General features: G+C 40.6%; 1 protein-coding gene across 1 annotated transcript in view; it reads right to left on the minus strand.

The window, feature by feature from the left end:
• LOC110505924 (gamma-2-syntrophin-like) overlaps positions 1–21590 on the minus strand; it is a gene marked incomplete at its 5' end in the record, with an annotated part of 59636 nt that overhangs the window by 20342 nt on the left and 17704 nt on the right. Inside the window, 6 exons of the mRNA XM_036962738.1 lie at positions 4285–4494; positions 4707–4778; positions 5687–5803; positions 9738–9776; positions 11673–11802; positions 18386–18513. Of these exons, the coding sequence (XP_036818633.1) occupies positions 4285–4494; positions 4707–4778; positions 5687–5803; positions 9738–9776; positions 11673–11802; positions 18386–18513 (696 nt within the window). The remainder of the gene's footprint in view (positions 1–4284; positions 4495–4706; positions 4779–5686; positions 5804–9737; positions 9777–11672; positions 11803–18385; positions 18514–21590) is intronic.

Raw genomic sequence — 21590 nt, forward strand, 5'->3', positions numbered from 1 at the left:
GTTTCAGACCTTACTGTAACAGAGCTCATCACCATATTGTTGTAGACCTTACTGTAACAGAGCTCATCACCATCATGTTTCAGACCTTACTGTAACAGAGCTCATCACCATATTGTTTCAGACCTTACTGTAACAGAGCTCATCACCATCATGTTTCAGACCTTACTGTAACAGAGCTCATCACCATATTGTTGTAGACCTTACTGTAACAGAGCTCATCACCATATTGATTCAGACCTTACTGTAACAGAGCTCATCACCATTATGCTCCAGACCTTACTGTAACAGAGCTCATCACCATCATGTTTCAGACCTTACTGTAACAGAGCTCATCACCATATTGTTTCAGACCTTACTGTAACAGAGCTCATCACCATCATGTTTCAGACCTTACCTTAACAGAGCTCATCACCATATTGTTTCAGACCTTACTGTAACAGAGCTCATCACCATATTGTTTCAGACCTTACTGTAACAGAGTTCATCACCATATTGTTGCAGACCTTACCGTAACAGAGCTCATCACCATCATGTTGCAGACCTTACGGTAACAGAGCTCATCACCATATTGTTGCAGACCTTACCGTAAAAGAGGTCATCACCATATTGTTTCAGACCTTACCGTAACAGAGCTCATCACCATATTGTTACAGACCTTACCGTAACAGAGCTCATCACCATATTGTTGCAGACCTTACGGTAACAGAGCTCATCACCATATTGTTTCAGACCTTACGGTAACAGAGCTCATCAACATTATGCTACAGATCTTACGGTAACAGAGCTCATCACCATTATGCTACAGACCTTACTGTAACAGAGCTCATCACCATCATGTTTCAGACCTTACTGTAACAGAGCTCATCACCATATTGTTGCAGACCTTACCGTACCAGAGCTCATCACCATACTGTTGTAGACCTTACTGTAACAGAGCTCATCACCATATTGTTGCAGACCTTACTGTAACAGAGCTCATCACCATACTGTTGCAGACCTTACGGTAACAGAGCTCATCACCATTATGCTACAGACCTTACCGTACCAAAGCTCATCACCATATTGTTGCAGACCTTACCGTACCAGAGCTCATCACCATATTGTTTCAGACCTTACTGTAACAGAGCTCATCACCATATTGTTGCAGACCTTACGGTAACAGAGCTCATCACCATATTGTTGCAGACCTTACTGTAACAGAGCTCATCACCATATTGTTGCAGACCTTACCGTAAAAGAGGTCATCACCATATTGTTGCAGACCTTACTGTAACAGAGCTCATCACCATACTGTTGTAGACTTTACCGTGAAAGAGGTCATCACCATATTGTTGCAGACCTTACTGTAACAGAGCTCATCACCATATTGTTGCAGACCTTACGGTAACAGAGCTCATCACCATATTGTTTCAGACCTTACCGTACCAGAGCTCATCACCATATTGTTGCAGACCTTACTGTAACAGAGCTCATCACCATATTGTTGCAGACCTTACGGTAACAGAGCTCATCACCATTATGCTACAGACCTTACTGTAACAGAGCTCATCACCATCATGTTTCAGACCTTACCGTAACAGAGCTCATCACCATCATGTTTCAGACCTTACGGTAACAGAGCTCATCACCATCATGTTTCAGACCTTACGGTAACAGAGCTCATCACCATCATGTTTCAGACCTTACTGTAACAGAGCTCATCACCATATTGTTGCAGACCTTACCGTAACAGAGCTCATCACCATACTGTTGTAGACCTTACCGTACCAGAGCTCATCACCATATTGTTGTAGACCTTACCGTACCAGAGCTCATCACCATATTGTTGCAGACCTTACGGTAACAGAGCTCATCACCATACTGTTGCAGACCTTACCGTACCAGAGCTCATCACCATATTGTTGCAGACCTTACTGTACCAGAGCTCATCACCATATTGTTGCAGACCTTACCGTACCAGAGCTCATCACCATATTGTTACAGACCTTACCGTACCAGAGCTCATCACCATACTGTTGTAGACCTTACCGTACCAGAGCTCATCACCATATTGTTGCAGACCTTACCGTACCAGAGCTCATCACCATATTGTTACAGACCTTACTGTAACAGGCAATTTAATGGTTCAATGAGGTGAGGACTAATTCTTTAGATCCCTTTAAGCTACATTTTATTAAACTAACACTAATGTTTTCAAAAAGAACAAACCGTGAAAAGAAACTGCCGTCTTCCAATTCTCTGTGCAATTGATTTCCTTGTCAGAGAAATTAAAAGCAGCCCTGGATCAGTAATTAAAATCCACTTTGTATCTTGGAAATGTCACCTACTTGGACAAATTAAAGTTTCCATAAAAAAACTATCACATAGCCTCTAGCAGTTGTATCGTGCCCCCCCCCCCCCCCCAAAAAAAATGCATTAAGTATGTTCTTCCTCATAGTGACATACATTTTGCAAAGCTTTGTCACGTGAACTCTGAGTACTTCTCTTGAATAATCCACTAAAATTAAGAGATTATAAAAATGAATGCATTGCTGAATTTAATGAATTCCCACCAGGCACAAACTGGTTGAATCAATGTTGTTTCAACGTAATCGGTCAACATGACGTGGAATCTACATGGAAAATACATTGGATTTAAAAAATAAAAATAAAAAAGTTAACTGTTTTTTTTTTTGAGGGTGAAATTTCAACCACGGGATAATGTCATCATTGGTAACCACATTTCAACATAGACAAACTTTGTTTAAAATATGTTGAATTTGTACCTTTAAAACAATGTCTTGTCTTCAACGTTACAGTATATCCACGATCAGAAGAAGAATAAAACAATAGACTGGGAAGCACCTCCTACTGGACAAATGATGTATCTACAGATGTCCTTTGGTCTTCTATTCAGGATTTTAATCAGGCCCTGCTCAGCTATGACACTTGTCCCTTGTCCCAGCTATGACACTTGGCTCTTACCAATGTGCTATCGTGAGAGTGATTGTTGAGCAAATCTACACTGGGAAAAAAAATAAAAAAAAAATAGATTCACTCTTCCTGTCAAAGTCATTCCACAGGGTAGGTTTAACAGAGAGCAAAAGAAATGTGACCATACCACATACCAATACCACACCATATCACTCACAACGCCATATCACTCACAACGCCATATCACTCACAACGCCATATCACTCACAACACCCTATCACTCACAACACCATATCACTCACAACACCATATCACTCACAACACCATATCACTCACAACACCATATCACTCACAACACCATATCACTCACAACACCATATCACTCACAACACCATATCACTCACAACACCATATCACTCACAACACCATATCACTCACAACACCATATCACTCACAACACCATATCACTCACAACACCCTATCACTCACAACACCTTATCACTCACAACACCCTATCACTCACAACACCATATCACTCACAACACCATATCACTCACAACACCATATCTCTCACAACACCATATCACTCACAACACCATATCACTCACAACACCCTATCACTCACAACACCATATCACTCACAACACCATATCACTCACAACACCATATCTCTCACAACACCATATCACTCACAACACCATATCACTCACAACACCTTATCACTCACAACACCATATCACTCACAACACCCTATCACTCACAACACCATATCACTCACAACACCATATCTCTCACAACACCATATCACTCACAACACCATATCACTCACAACACCTTATCACTCACAACACCATATCACTCACAACACCATATCACTCACAACACCTTATCACTCACAACACCATATCACTCACAACACCATATCACTCACAACACCATATCACTCACAACACCATATCACTCATATATCATTTAAATGAATAATTGATATGTTGGATTCACGTCTCCACCTCAACCAACAATTGAAGATAAAGAATAGGAGCAAATCAACTCAAACTTTCTGTGAAAGTTAATTTAAAGTTAGATTTGATTTAGTCTTGTTCTTAAACTTGAATTATTTCTCATTGATCAACGACTCAACCTATTATTACCCAGTAATCCACTCTGGAATGATGTGGTGTTCCCACTGGGTTGGCACTGTATTTCGCTGCAGTTAACATTTTTCAATGTGTGATAACACTATGAAGGCTCTCTGGGGAATGTGGCCCAGTTCAAAATTAGCAAAATGTCAGTCATATCTCAGCACTACTTCTAAGAACCCCCAAGCATCACGTCATTTCCAAACAAACCACTTTGCTGTTCTCCACTTACCCCGACTCTCTGCACCTCCATGAAGACGGCTCTTTGGAAGGACTTCTCCCACACGGAGAGGTCAGAGGTCATCTCCACACTGAAGGTGTGACTCTGGCCGTGGCCGACCAGGATACTGAAACAGAAAGGCTCTCCGTCCTGCAGCTCCTCATCCTGCTGGAGGCCAAGGTAGAACTTGGCCTGGATCCAACAGTCCTCTGCCATCCACAGCTACAACACCACATCCAACATCATCATAATCATCAGTTCTATTCACTGGGAACCATATTTTAACTTGATATGAACAGCCTTCTATATGAGTAACTGGTGCAGATCTACATCAACACATGATCCACGCGAAATTTAGAGTAACATGCACATAATTCAAATTCCGCCGACAGTCGATCCTAGTATCTTATTCTGCATGCGAATTTTGAAAGTACCTTGTGAACCTTGAACAGAACCTCATAAAGGATATACAGGGTTTCAGCTTGTCCCCAGTCAGTTGCACTAACCTGAGATGGGGGGGGGACGACAAAAGTGAGAGTATATTATAAGCCTTCATCTTCTCATCAATGTAATGTCTTACAGACAGGATTTAAGACACTTTGAACCACAGTAAATGAACCAACACATAGTGTGCCTGACAAACGTCATTTGGAAGCTCTACATTAACCCATCTTACCCAATCAAATAACCTAACCTTGGGAAGACAATTACATGGTTTCAATACCCATGATTTGTATTGTCGGTGGTTCGGGGTCAAAACTCATTTCAGAAATAGACGATGTAATTGTAAAAGCAGGAATGAAAAGATCCAGAATAACCTGAACTGTAGCTACACACTGAGCGTAGCCCACCACAGAATAACCTGAACTGTAGCTACACACTGAGCGTAGCCCACCACAGAATAACCTGAACTGTAGCTACACACTGAGCGTAGCCCACCACAGAATAACCTGAACTGTAGCTACACACTGAGCGTAGCCCACCACAGAATAACCTGAACTGTAGCTACACACTGAGCGTAGCCCACCACAGAATAACCTGAACTGTAGCTACACACTGAGCGTAGCTCACCACAGAATAACCTGAACTGTAGCTACACACTGAGCGTAGCCCACCACAGAATAACCTGAACTGTAGCTACACACTGAGCGTAGCCCACCACAGAATAACCTGAACTGTAGCTACACACTGAGCGTAGCCCACCACAGAATAACCTGAACTGTAGCTACACACTGAGCGTAGCCCACCACAGAATAACCTGAACTGTAGCTACACACTGAGCATAGCCCACCAACATGCTCCCGGCTAAAGGAAAATTTAATGGACTATCATGGTGGAATAAAATCTGAACGTGTAAATCCTTGGACTCCTGAACAGTTAATGGATGAGGAGGAAATCAATGAGAGGTTCGTACAGGAGGACTCCTGAAGATGTAGAGCCAAGGGCCTCTCAATGCCAGGAACTTGAAGGTACTGGATGGAGCAGCATCATCAGGATGCGGGTTTCCACACACCCAACCCATGTGGACAATCTGCAGAGGCAAGGTTCAAGGGATGAAAATCCATTCGGTTGCATTTTTTTTGTGTTATTTTTAATGAACCAATATGCTATGAGTGGATCTGTCTTTATTAAAGATACAGATGAAGTCGGAAGTTTACATACACCCAGGTTGGAGACATTAAAACACGTTTTTCAACCACTCCACAAATGTCTTGTTAACAAACTATAGTTTTTGGCAAGTCGGTTAGGACATCTACTTTGTGCATGACACAAGTCATTTTCCCAACAATTGTTTACAGAAAGATTATTTCACTTATAATTCACTGTATCACAATTCCAGTGGGTCAGAAGTTTACATTCACTAAGTTGAGTGTGCCTTTAAACAGCTTGGAAAATTCCAGAAAGTGATGTCATGGCTTTAGAAGCTTCTGATAGGCTAATTGACATCATTAAAAACAATAGTACCCAAGTATAAACACAATGGGACCACATAGCCATCATACAGCTCAGGAAGGAGACGCGTTCTGTCTCCTAAAGATGAACGTACTTTGGTGCGAAAAGTGCAAATCAATCCCAGAACAACAACAAAGGACATTGTGAAGATGCTGGAGGAAACTGGTACAAAAGCATCTATATCCACAGTAAAACGAGTCCTATATCAACATAACCTGAAAGGCCGCTCAGCTAGGAAGAAGCCACTGCTCCTTAACCGCCATAAAAAAGCCAGACTACGGTTTGCAACTTCACATGGGGACAAAGATCGTACTTTTTGGAGAAATGTCCTCTGGTCTGATGAGACAAAAATAGAACTGTTTGGCCATAATGACCATCCTTATGTTTGGAGGAAAAAGGGAGAGGCTTGCAAGCCAAGGAACACCATCCCAACTGTGAAGCACGGGGGTGGCAGTATCATGTTGTGGGGGTGCTTTGCTGCTGGAGGGACTGGTGCACTTCACAAAATAGATGGCTTCATGAGACAGGAAAATTATGTGGATATATTGAAGCAACATCTCAAGGCATCAGTCAAGAAGTTAAAGCTTGGTCGCGGGGTCTTCCAAATGGACAATGACCCCAAGCACACTTCCAAAGTTGTGGCAAAATAGCTTAAGGACAACAAAGTAAAGGTATTGGAGTGGCCATCACAAAGCCCTGACCTCAATCCAATAGAACATTTGTGGGCAGAACTGAAAAAGCGTGTGCGAGCAAGGAGGCCTACAAACCTGACTGAGTTACACCACCTCTGTCAGAAGGAATGGGCCAAAATTCACCCAATTTATTGTGGCAAGCTTGTGGAAGGCTACCCGTAACATTTGACCCAAGTTAAACAATTTAAAGGCAATTGCTACCAAGTACTAAGTGAGTGTATGTAAACTTCTGACCCACTGGGAATGTGATGAAAGAAATAAAAGCTTAAATAAATCATTCTCTATACTATTATTCTGACATTTCACATTCTTAAAATAAAGTGGTGATCATAACTGACCTAAGACAGGGAATTTTTACTAGGATTAAATGTCAGGAATTGTGAAAAACAGAGTTTAAATGTATTTGGCTAAGATGTTTGTAAACTTCCAACTTCAACTGTAGCTATAGTTACAGAGTTAGAAACTCAGCAAAAAAAGAAACATCCCTTTTTCAGGATCCTGTATTTCAAAGATCATTTGTTAAAATCCAAATAACTTCACAGATCTTCATTGTAAAGGGTTTAATAACATTGTTTCCCATGCTTGTTCAAAGACCCATAAGCAATTAATGAACATGCACCTGTGGAACTGTCGTTAAGACACTAACAGCTTACAGACGGTAGGCAATTAAGGTCACAGTTATGAAAACTTAGGACACTAAAGAGGCCTTTCTATTGACTCTGAAAAAAAAAAAAACGAAAATGCCCAGGGTCCCTGCTCATCTGCGTGAACGTGCCTCAAGCATGCTGCAAGGAGGCATGAGGACTGCAGATGTGGCCAGGGCAATAAATTGCAATGTCTGTACTGTGAGACGGCTAAGACAGCGCTACAGGGAGACATGACGGACAGCTGATCATCCTTGCAGTGACAGACCACATGTAACAACTCCTGCATAGGATCGGTACATCCCAACATAATCAAATCAAATTTATTTATATAGCCCTTCGTACATCAGTTGATATCTCAAAGTGCTGTACAGAAACCCAGCCTAAAACCCCAAACAGCAAGCAATGCAGGTGTAGAAGCACGGTGGCTAGGAAAAACTCCCTAGAAAGGCTGGTAATTTACGAACATTTAGACATCTTGGCCATGTTCTGTTATAATCTCCACCCGGCACAGCCAGAAGAGGACTGGCCACCCCTCATAGCCTGGTTCCTCTCTAGGTTTCTTCCTAGGTTTTGGCCTTTCTAGGGAGTTTTTCCTTGCCACCGTGCTTCTACACCTGCATTCATTCAAATATTTACACATGTTAAGTTTGCTGAAAATAAACACAGTTGACATTTATTTTTGCTGAGTTTGATGAACATAGTTACAGATGACAATAGTTATAGTTAAAGATAGTTATAGATCAATTTAGCTATAGATGAAGATAGCTATAAATGAAGATAGCTGTAGATGAAGATAGCTATAGATGTATACAGCTATAGATGTATACAGCTATAGATAGCTATAGATGAAGATAGCTATAGATAGCTGTAGATGAAGATAGCTATAGATGAAGATAGCTATAGATGTAGACAGCTATAGATATCTATAGATGAAGATAGCTGTAGATGAAGATAGCTATAAATAGCTATAGATGAAGATAGCTATAGATGTATACAGCTATAGATAGCTATAGATGAAGATAGCTATAGATAGCTGTAGATGAAGATAGCTATAAATAGCTATAGATGAAGATAGCTATAGATGTAGACAGCTATAGATAGCTATAGATGAATATAGCTATAGATAGCTGTAGATGAAGATAGCTATAGATGTATACAGCTATAGATAGCTATAGATGAAGATAGCTATAGATAGCTGTAGATGAAGATAGCTATAAATAGCTGTAGATGAAGATAGCTATAGATGTAGACAGCTATAGATAGCTATAGATGAAGATAGCTATAGATAGCTGTAGATGAAGATAGCTATAAATAGCTGTAGATGAAGATAGCTATAGATGTAGATAGCTATAGATAGCTATAGATGAAGATAGCTATAGATAGCTGTAGATGAAGATAGCTATAAATAGCTATAGATGAAGATAGCTATAGATGTAGACAGCTATAGACAGCTATAGATGAAGATAGCTATAGATAGCTGTAGATGAAGATAGCTATAGATGTAGACAGCTATAGATAGCTATAGATGAAGATAGCTATAGATGTAGATAGCTATAGATAGCTGTAGATGAAGATAGCTATAGATAGCTGTAGATGAAGATAGCTATAGATGTATACAGCTATAGATAGCTATAGATGAAGATAGCTATAGATAGCTGTAGATGAAGATAGCTATAAATAGCTGTAGATGAAGATAGCTATAGATGTAGACAGCTATAGATAGCTATAGATGAAGATAGCTATAGATAGCTGTAGATGAAGATAGCTATAGATAGCTGTAGATGAAGATAGCTATAGATGTATACAGCTATAGATAGCTATAGATGAAGATAGCTATAGATAGCTGTAGATGAAGATAGCTATAAATAGCTGTAGATGAAGATAGCTATAGATGTAGACAGCTATAGATAGCTATAGATGAAGATAGCTATAGATAGCTGTAGATGAAGATAGCTATAAATAGCTGTAGATGAAGATAGCTATAGATGTAGATAGCTATAGATAGCTATAGATGTATACAGCTATAGATAGCTATAGATGAAGATAGCTATAGATGTAGACAGCTATAGATAGCTATAGATGAAGATAGCTATAGATGTAGACAGCTATAGATAGCTATAGATGAAGATAGCTATAGACGAAGATACGTATAGCTCATGGGGTGAGGACATACCTGATCATCCGGAGAGCAATATCTGTTAATCATTTTCATCTGTTAGAGGAGAAAACAAGGGATTGCAATTTTAAGTGGAACTGCGTTAGAGCTGGCAAATCCACAGGCGCACTCCTTGTGTTATCTTACTGTGGACACTGACATTGGATGCAATGAAACCACACAGAACTTTATAACTTTATAACAAATCCCATGCTGCTACGGTGGCATGGTCAGACCAGCTCTTATAATTTACTGATACTGTGGCATGGTCAGACCAGCTCTTATAATTTACTGATACCGTGGCATGGTCAGACCAGCTCTTATACTTTACTGATACCGTGGCATGGTCAGACTAGCTCTTATACTTTACTGATACCGTGGCATGGTCAGACTAGCTCTTATACTTTACTGATACTGTGGCATGGTCAGACCAGCTCTTATACTTTACTGATACTGTGAATGGTCAGACTAGCTCTTATACTTTACTGATACCGTGGCATGGTCAGACTAGCTCTTATACTTTACTGATACCGTGGCATGGTCAGACCAGCTCTTATACTTTACTGATACTGTGGCATGGTCAGACTAGCTCTTATACTTTACTGATACTGTGGCATGGTCAAACTAGCTCTTATACTTTACTGATACTGTGGCATGGTCAGACTAGTTCTTATACTTTACTGATACTGTGGCATGGTCAGACCAGCTCTTATACTTTACTGATACTGTGGCATGGTCAGACTAGCTCTTATACTTTACTGATACCGTGGCATGGTCAGACTAGCTCTTATACTTTACTGATACCGTGGCATGGTCAGACTAGCTCTTATACTTTACTGATACCGTGGCATGGTCAGACCAGCTCTTATACTTTACTGATACCGTGGCATGGTCAGACCAGCTCTTATACTTTACTGATACTGTGGCATGGTCAGACCAGCTCTTATACTTTACTGATACTGTGAATGGTCAGACTAGCTCTTATACTTTACTGATACTGTGGCATGGTCAGACTAGCTCTTATACTTTACTGATACTGTGGCATGGTCAGACCAGCTCTTATACTTTACTGATACCGTGGCATGGTCAGACCAGCTCTTATACTTTACTGATACTGTGGCATGGTCAGACCAGCTCTTATACTTTACTGATACTGTGGCATGGTCAGACCAGCTCTTATACTTTACTGATACCGTGGCATGGTCAGACTAGCTCTTATATTTTACTGAGACTGATACTGTGGCATGGTCAAATCAACAACAACTGACGTTCTAATAAGCAAGCTGCAAGTCAGCTGCAGTATCATATCAAGTCATTCTCTGTTGATGAACATGCCAGGACCCATTAGGATGTCACAGTCTATTTCTAGGTTGTTGGTCACCACAATAAAAGTCAGGAGTTCTGCTTCACCAGCTCCTCTCACAATTACATGCTGAATGAACGTTTCGCCATCCGACTACTCATCCATCCGACTACTCATCCATCCGACTACTCATCCATCCGACTACTCATCCATAATCAGGTGACGCACGACTGAATGAATCCTACTTTAGAAAAAAGAGCAGCTGTGTAGTTGTGTAGCTCAGAGCAGCCTTTCTGGATCCTTAGCGACACATAGTGATAGATCATCAGTGTACTAATCAACAGGGAATAATGGAAATGAGATAGCTAAACGCTAGCGATCACGTGAGAGTATTAATGATGGATTACTACAAGGCACTAATTCATTATGCCCATGAATACCTATTTTCTAGAAGAGAAGGAGAGGACATTAATAATAGGCATCACATTCTAATGAGAATGGAATTCAAAAATTCGGATACCCCTGGGATTTTAGCACACATCTTCTGTTGAGTTACTTGTGCTTTGGCCCTTGATCCTGTCCATTCAATCTGTATCTGGATAAAAAAATTTAAAATAATACATTTTTACCTGGTTATACAGTAGACTTACATTCTCCAGTGTCAAATCACTGATATTGGTTGATATTGCTTGAAGCCAGTCAGTGCTTTCTGCTGCAGTGCAAAATTGTAGAATATTGATGCTCGTTCCATCTAAGGCGCAGACTTCAAAGCTGTTCGACCTGGAGGGGGTACGAACGTTCAGGTTAGAGATGTACAGTACTGTACAGTTAAAAGCACTTTTTTTGAACTAGAATGGTCAGAGTGGAAAACCTTTAAACCAAGCTGTTTCTTTCACTGAAGTGAGGACAGGCAGTGTTACGATGCTAATTAACATTACAGTTCACCTGCATTCGATAACCATAGCAACTAACATAGAGAATTAAGGAAATACAGAGCCCTGAACAAGTACATATACACTCTTAAACAGATTCCACATTCTGTAGCGTTATAGCCTTTATTTTGGCTGATCTTTACAATGCACTCCACACTTTACTAGAGAGAGAAAAGTATAGAGAAAAAAAAAAAAAAAAGACTTAATTCTGAGATATTTGATTGCATATGTAATGGCCACAGCACACCCGAATGACTTCAGGAGCAAGCGCAAAATCAGAATATCAGATGGTTGCAAATTACAGCTCGGTTTCAAAGTACATCATCGTTTGTTGCATGTCACCGATAAGGACACCGGCAGGGTAAAATGGCGTACAGGTGCATCGAATCCCTTTCATCATTTATATTTAAAGGTGACGCTTGTTACCATTTCATTTTTTTGTGCATTTGAAAAACACTCCAGATCAATTAGACTTAGAAACAACTGTCAATAGTTTTAAAACAAAAACAGCATTGAACATGACGATGCCATCAAAACAGCTTTTCTCTGACGGTTAGGCAATCACATTTATCACACAGATCTTGAAAAGTGTCAAATGTTAAGCAAACTCTCCATAGGCTGGGATGAAGTGTTGGACATCCAGCAGTGAATATGTTCTGAAGGGGATGTTGAGAAATACGAGGAGAATGTTCTATAGAGGGATGTCGAGAAATATGAGGAGAATGTTCTGTACGGGATGTTGAGAAATATGAGGAGAATGTTCTGTACGGGATGTTGAGAAATATGAGGAGAATGTTCTGTACGGGATGTTGAGAAATATGAGGAGAATGTTCTGTACGGGATGTTGAGAAATATGAGGAGAATGTTCTGAAGGGGATGTTGAGAAGAGAAATATGAGGAGAATGTTCTATAGAGGGATGTTGAGAAGAGAAATATGAGGAGAATGTTCTATAGAGGGATGTTGAGAAGAGAAATATGAGGAGAATGTTCTATAGAGGGATGTTGAGAAATATGAGGAGAATGTTCTGAAGGGGATGTTGAGAAATATGAGGAGAATGTTCTGTACGGGATGTTGAGAAGAGAAATATGAGGAGAATGTTCTGTACGGGATGTTGAGAAGAGAAATATGAGGAGAATGTTCTGTAGAGGGATGTTGAGAAACATGATGATAATGTTCTATAGAGGGATGTTGAGAAGAGAAATATGAGGAGAATGTTCTGTAGGGGGATGTTGAGAAGAGAAATATGAGGATAATGTTCTGTAGGGGATGTTGAGAAGAGAAATATGAGGAGAATGTTCTGTAGGGGGATGTTGAGAAGAGAAATATGAGGAGAATGTTCTGTAGGGGGATGTTGAGAAGAGAAATATGAGGAGAATGTTCTATAGAGGGATGTTGAGAAGATAAATATGAGGAGAATGTTCTATAGAGGGATGTTGAGAAGAGAAATATGAGGAGAATGTTCTGAAGGGGATGTTGAGAAGAGAAATATGAGGAGAATGTTCTATAGAGGGATGTTGAGAAGAGAAATATGAGGAGAATGTTCTATAGAGGGATGTTGAGAAATATGAGGATAATGTTCTGTAGGGGGATGTTGAGAAGAGAAATTTGAGGAGAATGTTCTGTAGGGGGATGTTGAGAAGAGAAATTTGAGGATATACCGTGCTTCTACACCTGCAGTGCTTGCTGGTTGGGGTTTTAGGCTGGGTTTCTGTACAGCACTTTGAGACATCAGCTGATGTAAGAAGGGCTTTATAAATACATTTGATTTGATTTTGATTTGAGGAGAATCTTCTATAGAGGGATGTTGAGAAACATGAGGACAACGTAGAGAATTATGAAAGCACTGCAATCAATGATTAAAATAACCAGAGCTTGCACACACTCTCCCTGAAACTCAGACATCGTGTTACAATGTTACAAAGATCCTTTAGGAAACCTTGGTTCTTCTGTTGAAAACGCCCTTAATAATATGCAATGCAAGTGTACAATTGGCTTGTTATAAATCTTTGTTCCACTGAGTGCAGACTGAGGGATGCTCAATTGTAAAGTTAAGTACAAATCCTCTTGATGTGTAGGGTAGGGTGCACGTGTAAATTGCCCTATATAAAATGCAGTGAGAATATATATGAAGAGAGAGATCAAAACATATAAAACAACCGTTTGGAGATAACATTATCTGAATGAATGCAAGCCGCAGTGATAGATACAGCTTTACTCTGTCTGCTTGACTTGTTTCTGAGATTGCCTGGATAGTGGAATGTTCTGCTTCAACTATCAGCACACTGCAGCGTGGTCCTCTAAAACCCAGACTGTCTCTGTCTTGGTCCTCTAAAACCCAGACTGTCTCTGTCTTGGTCCTCAAAAACCCAGACTGCTCTGTCTTGGTCCTCAGAAACCCAGACTGTCTCTGTCTTGGTCCTCAGAAACCCAGACTGTCTCTGTCTTGGTCCTCTAAAACCCAGACTGTCTCTGTCTTGGTCCTCTAAAACCCAGACTGTCTCTGTCTTGGTCCTCTAAAACCCAGACTGTCTCTGTCTTGGTCCTCTAAAACCCAGACTGTCTCTGTCTTGGCCGTTGAGATCCAGACCCTTCGCTGGCAATGGCAGAACACTGACATTCCTGTCTTGCAGGAAATCATGCACAGAATTAACAGCATGGCTGGTGGCCTTGTCATGCTGAGGGTCAGGATGAGCCTGCAGGAAGGGTACCACATGAGGGAGCAGGATGTCATCCCTGTAACGCACAGCGTTGAGATTGTCTGCAATGACAACAAGCTCAGTCCAATGATGCTGTGACACACCGCCCCAGACCATGACGGACCCTCCACCTCCAAATAGATCCCGCTCCAGAGTACAGGCCTTGGTGTAACGCTCATTCGTTCGACAATAAACGCGAATCCGACCATCACCCCTGGTGAGACAAAACCGCGACTCGTCAGTGAAGAGCACTTTTTGCCAGTCCTGTCTGGTCCAGCGACGGTGGGTTTGTGCCTATAGGTGACGTTGTTGCCGGTGATGTCTGGTGAGGACCCGCCTTACAACAAGCCTACAAGTCCTCAGTCCAGCCTCTCTCAGCCTATTGTGGACAGTCTGAGCACTGATGGAGGGATTGCGTGTTCCTGGTGTAACTCGGGCAGTTGTTTTGGCAATCCTCTACCTGTCCTACAGGTGTGATGTTCGGATGTACCGATCCTGTGCTGGGGTTGTTACATGTGGTCTGCCACGGCGAGGACGATCAGCTGTCCATCATGTCTCCCTGGAGCGCTGACTTAGGTGTCTCACAGTACGGACATTGCGATTTATTGCCCTGGCCACATCTGCAGTCCTCATGCCTCCTTGCAGCATGCCTAAGGCACGTTCACGCAGATGAGCAGGGTCTTTTGGTGTTTTTCAGAGTCAGTAGAAAGACCTCTTTAGTGTCCTACATTTTCATAACTGTGACCTTAATTTCCTACTATCTGTAAGCTGTTAGTGTCTTAACAACGGTTCCACAGGTGCATTTTCATTTATTTTTGGGGGGTCTTTGAACAAGCAGGGGAAACAGTGTTTAAAGCCTTTACAATGAAGATCTGTGAAGCTATTTGGACTTTTACGAAATATCTTTGAAAGACAGGGTCCTGGAAAAGGGGAGTTTATTTTTTTTCTGAGTTTATGTATGTACGGACATACGTACGTATGTATGTATGTATGTATGTATGCATGTATGTATGCAAGTACAGATGAAGTCGGAAGTTTACATACACCTTAGCCAAATACATTTAAACTCAGTTTTTCACAATCCCTGACATTTAATCCTAGTAAAAATTCCCTGTCTTAGGTCAGTTAGGATCACCACTTTATTTTAAGGATGTGAAATGTTAGAATAATAGTAGAGAGAATGATTTATTTCAGATTTTATTTCTTTCATCACATTCCCAGTGGGTCAAAAGTTTACATACACTGAATTAGTATTTGGTAGCATTGCCTTTAAATTGTTTAACTTGGGTCAAACATTTCAGGTAGCCTTCCAAAAGCTTGGGTGAATTTTGGCCCATTCCTGACAGAGCTGATGTAACTGAGTCAGGTTTGTAGGCCTCCTTGCCTGTACACACTTTTTCAGGGGATGTCAAGAGCAATCGAGACTTCAATAAGAGCAATAGAGACAGGGAGCGGGTGGGATAATGATGTAGCTGGTGGAGATAATGATTTAGAAGGTGAGGATAATGATGTAGCTGGTGGGGATAATGAAGTAGCTGGTGGGGATAATCAAATCAAATCAAATTTTATTTGTCACATACACATGGTTAGCAGATGTTAATGCAAGTGTAGCGAAATGCTTGTGCTTCTAGTTCCGACAATGCAGTAATAACCAACAAGTAATCTAGCTAACAATTCCAAAACTAATACCTTATAGACACAAGTGTAAGGGGATAAAGAATATGTACATAAAGATATATGAATGAGTGATGGTACAGAGCGGCATAGGCAAGATACAGTAGATGGTATTGAGTGCAGTATATACATATAAGGATGTAGCTGGTGGGGATAATGATGTAATTGGTGGGAAAATTGATGTAGATGGTGGGGATAATGATATAGCCGGTGGGATAATTATGTAACTGGTGGGATAATGATATAGCTGTTAGGAATAATGATTTAGTAGGTGAGGATAATGATGTAGACCATGGAGATAATGCTTTAACTGGTGGGATAATGATTTAGCTGGTGGGATAATGATGTAGCTGGTGAGGATAATGATGTAGCTGTTAGGAATAATGATTTAGTAGGTGAGGATAATGATATAGACCATGGAGATAATGATTTAACTGGTGGGATAATGATGTGGCTGGTGGGGATAATGATTTAGCTGATGGAATAATGATGTAGACCATGGAGATAATGATTTAGCTGGTGGGATAATGATTTAACTGGTGGGATAATGATGTGGCTGGTGGGGATAATGATTTAGCTGATGGAATAATGATGTAGACCATGGAGACAATGATGTAGATGGTAGGGATAATGATGTAGCTGGTGGGGGAAATGATGTAGATGGTAGGGATAATGATGCAGCTGGTGGGGGAAATGATGTAGATGGTAGGGATAATGATGTAGCTGGTGGGGGAAATGATGTAGATGGTAGGGATAATGATGTAGCTGGTGGGGGAAATGATGTAGATGGTAGGGATAATGATGTAGCTGGTGGGGGAAATGATGTAGATGGTAGGGATAATTATGTAGCTGGTGGGGGAAATAATGTAGATGGTAGGGATAATGATGTAGCTGGTGGGGGAAATGATGTAGATGGTAGGGATAATGATGTAGCTGGTGGGGTAAATGATGTAGATGGTAGGGATAATTATGTAGCTGGTGGGGGAAATGATGTAGATGGTAGGGATAATGATGTAGCTGGTGGGGGAAATGATGTAGATGGTAGAGATAATGATGTAGCTGTTGGGGGAAATGATGTAGTTGGTAGGGATAATGATGTAGCTGGTGGGGGAAATGATGTAGATGGTAGGGACAATTATGTGGCTGGTGGGGGAAATGATGTAGATGGTGGGGGGTAATGATGACAAGAGAGAGAAAGAATCTTGTTCACAGATGATTCATGTCTCATGTTTACATACACATTCTGGTAAAAAGTTAATCATAACCACTCAGTTATTCAAATGAAGTTATGCCACGTTGTTAACGATAATAACACTAATCCGGTATCATCCTTCATTAGGATTGAACTCATAAAATGGAATATCTGCAATCAAGACGTTGTTTGCATCAGCCATACTCAATCTCTGTCTTATGTTTATTTGAAGTCTTCCCATTAATATGCCTGAAGAAATGCTTTACTTCTCATAAAATATGTCCACTTAGTCTTGTCTTCAAGGATTAAGCGTGAAAAGTGTGATTATGGGTATCAATACAATTTTTAAAAAATTATTATACTTCCACTCTTTTCATACATGGAGTTCATTTTTCTTTGGAATTGACAGAAACAAGCACCATAATGCATCATATTGTATCAGGTTGTGACTAACAACGATAACTTATTTGAGTTCTACGTAAGAAAGATACCCATTGATTACCACTTTATTTCTTTCTAAATAACAGCTCCATTAGGGATCTAGAGGACAGCCATATCTCTTACATCATGTTATCTAGCAGAGGAAGGAATGAAAATAACATTGCCTGGGATTTCCTGCCTTCATTTGATATTGTTTAAATCTCTAAAAAGAACCAATTCAGTGTATTAAAGTTAAACCTTCCCATCCTATCATGGCTTCACCATCTGGGCCCTGCAGCAGTGCTGACCTTTTAACACATTGCATGCCTGTGCATAGATATTGGAGTTACAACCTTTCACCTAAATGAAAAGTGCTTGCAAAACCAACAGCAGCGCTTGGTGAACTGTGCGCCTCAGAGGTGAATTTCATCACACAGGATTACCTTACCTTAATTTATCCGTTCCGGCTTTGTATTTAGAGACTCGGGCCATCAACAAGGGTAGGGACACTGCATCCAGCCAGCGCTTCTCATACTTTGGCTCATTAGCCGAGGGTGAGGAAGGCGAGGATGGAGCCTACAGGGTACAAGTGAAGAAGACAGTGATGGTCTCGTCTCAATCACAGGCTAGGTCACTTTAATCATTGTGCATTCAAAGTGCATTCGAAAACAACAATGTCCTACTTTCAGTTCCTACTGCACTTGAAAGGATGATATCCTTGTTACTTCCTAGCTACTGTATGCTATTAATTATTGATGATCATTATGGTCACCTAGCGAGCACACCTTTTACTTACTGTGTCCTGGGATTTCACAATGGCATTTCTCTACAAGTCAATCGCAGCACCTGGCACATATTCTTGCACAAATGATTTGCTTTTCCTCCCCTCTGAGCAAATCAAAGGCTATGACCAATTATGTCTACTTTTCAGAGCAAATGATTCTCCCTTTGTCAGTTCATGTAGAGAGCAATTAGAGACCAATGCTTAATAATTACACTTGACTTTCAAGTTGTGCTGCGCAAGGGAGTGGTAAAGATGACAAGAAATGGAATACTATCGTGACGAGTTGTCAGTTTTCACCAAGGACCTGGGAAACAAGATGCTAAGCTGCCACTCCTGTCCTTCATATCATTCACTCTCCCATAGCTCGTGATATTTCTGAGACGACAAAATAGACCGAAGCGTAATTATTTTGGAGGCATGTAAATGAATCCATAGGAAGCTATCCTGGGGGCAATGAAAGGAAAACACTGTCAATCATTTCAATGTCAACGCCGGAGACAGGAGATGACAAGCTTAGAGAATTATAATCACCTGCAGGCAATGCAAACACAAGAATGCTAAAGGAAGGCAAAATAGTGGGGGAAATATTGTCTGGGTTAAGCATTATGTGTTAACTATGCAATTACAGGGCACTATGTTTTCCCACCAGCAGTGTCATCTACACGCTTCATCTACACGCTTCATCTACACGCTTCATCTACACGCTTCATCTACACGCTTTATCTACACGCTTCATCTACACGCTTCATCTACACGCTTAGAAAAAAAGGGGTTCCATAAGGGGTCTTTGGCTGTCCCCATAGGAGAACCCTTTTGGGATCCAGGTAGAACCCTTTTGGGATCCAGGTAGAAGGGTTCCAGGTAGAACCCCTTTGGGATCCAGGTAGAAGGGTTCCAGGTAGAACCCTTTTGGGATCCAGGGATCCAACTCTCTGTGGAAAGGGTTCTACATGGCACCCAAAAGAGTACTACCTGGAAGAAAAATGTTTCTACCTAGAACCAAAAAGGGATCTTTAAAGGGTTCTCCTGTCAGGCCAGCCAAATAACCCTTTTAGGTTAAAGATAGCGCCTTTTTTTCTAAGATCGTACCTCCTTTAGTTGCAGAGAGAATCAGGTGAAAAAAGGCCAGTCAACCATGTTTTCTAGTATTTAGTCTACATGGTATCAAGTATTTAGTCTACATGGTTTCTAGTATTTAGTCTACATGGTTTCAAGTATTTAGTCTACATAGTTTCTAGTATTTAGTCTACATGGTTTCCAGTATTTAGTCTACATGGTTTCCAGTATTTAGTCTATTTGGTTTACAGTATTTAGTCTACATGGTTGCCAGTATTTAGTCTATTTGGTTTCCAGTATTTAGTCTACATGGTTTCCAGTATTTAGTCTACTTGGTTTACAGTATTTAGTCTATTTGGTTTACAGTATTTAGTCTATTTGGTTTACAGTATTCAGTCTACATGGTTTCCAGTATTTAGTCTACATGGTTTCCAGTATTTAGTCTATTTGGTTTCCAGTATTTAGTCTATTTGGTTTCCAGTATTTAGTCTATTTGGTTTCCAGTATTTAGTCTACATGGTTTCCAGTATTTAGTCTACATGGTTTCCAGTATTTAGTCTACATGGTTTCCAGTATTTAGTCTACATGGTTTCCAGTATTTAGTCTACATGGTTTCCAGTATTTAGTCTACATGGTTTCCAGTATTTAGTCTACATGGTTTCCAGTATTTAGTCTACATGGTTTCCAGTATTTAGGCTATTTGGTTTACAGTATTTAGTCTACATGGTTTCCAGTATTTAGTCTACATGGTTTACAGTATTTAGTCTACATGGTTTCCAGTATTTAGTCTATTTGGTTTACAGTATTTAGTCTACATGGTTTCCAGTATTTAGTCTATTTCTTTTACAGTATTTAGTCTACATGGTTTCCAGTATTTAGTCTACATGCTTGAAAGTTTGTTCACTGATATATTATATAATTCTGTAGAATAAACCAAACTAAAACATGGCTGTCATTTCAGTCCTACTTTTTCACTATGAAAAACACTAGGAGGCATAATTGATACTGCATTGAAAAAGAGCAAGGAATAAAAACAAACGCTTTAAGGAAATAATAAACCGAATTAGACTGGTGTTAGTTAGCCTACTACTCTTGACTGGAGCAGTTTGTCGTAGCGTGAAGCTTTTGCTGGTTAGAAAACCGACCAGCTAATCGTGTTTGTCAGCCACCTGCACTCTCAACCTCAGAATTTAATGTAGAGAACCCAGCCAGCTGATCTATTACGAGAACCCAGCCAGCTGATCTATTACGAGAACCCAGACAGCTGATCTATTACGACAACCCAGACAGCTGATCTATTACGAGAACCCAGACAGCTGATCTATTACGAGAACCCAGACAGCTGATCTATTACGAGAACCCAGCCAGCTGATCTATTACGAGAACCCAGCCAGCTGATCTATTACGAGAACCCAGACAGCTGATCTATTACGAGAACCCAGACAGCTGATCTATTACGAGAACCCAGACAGCTGATCTATTACGAGAACCCAGACAGCTGATCTATTACGAGAACCCAGACAGATGATCTATTATGAGAACCCAGACAGATGATCTATTACGAGAACCCAGACAGCTGATCTATTACGAGAACCCAGACAGCTGATCTATTACGAGAACCCAGACAGATGATCTATTACGAGAACCCAGACAGCTGATCCATGATGTCGCATTAAGTCAAAACCTGACCTGTTTACGCATAGGTAAGCATGTGTCAGAGTATATTATCCCACAGTTGAAAAGAACACATGAATGCAGTAATAGTGCAGTGAATACAATGATAATATAGTTAATGCAGTGATTATGCCGTGAT

Source organism: Oncorhynchus mykiss, chromosome 25 (genome assembly GCF_013265735.2).
Source record: "Oncorhynchus mykiss isolate Arlee chromosome 25, USDA_OmykA_1.1, whole genome shotgun sequence".
NCBI lineage: Eukaryota > Metazoa > Chordata > Actinopteri > Salmoniformes > Salmonidae > Oncorhynchus > Oncorhynchus mykiss.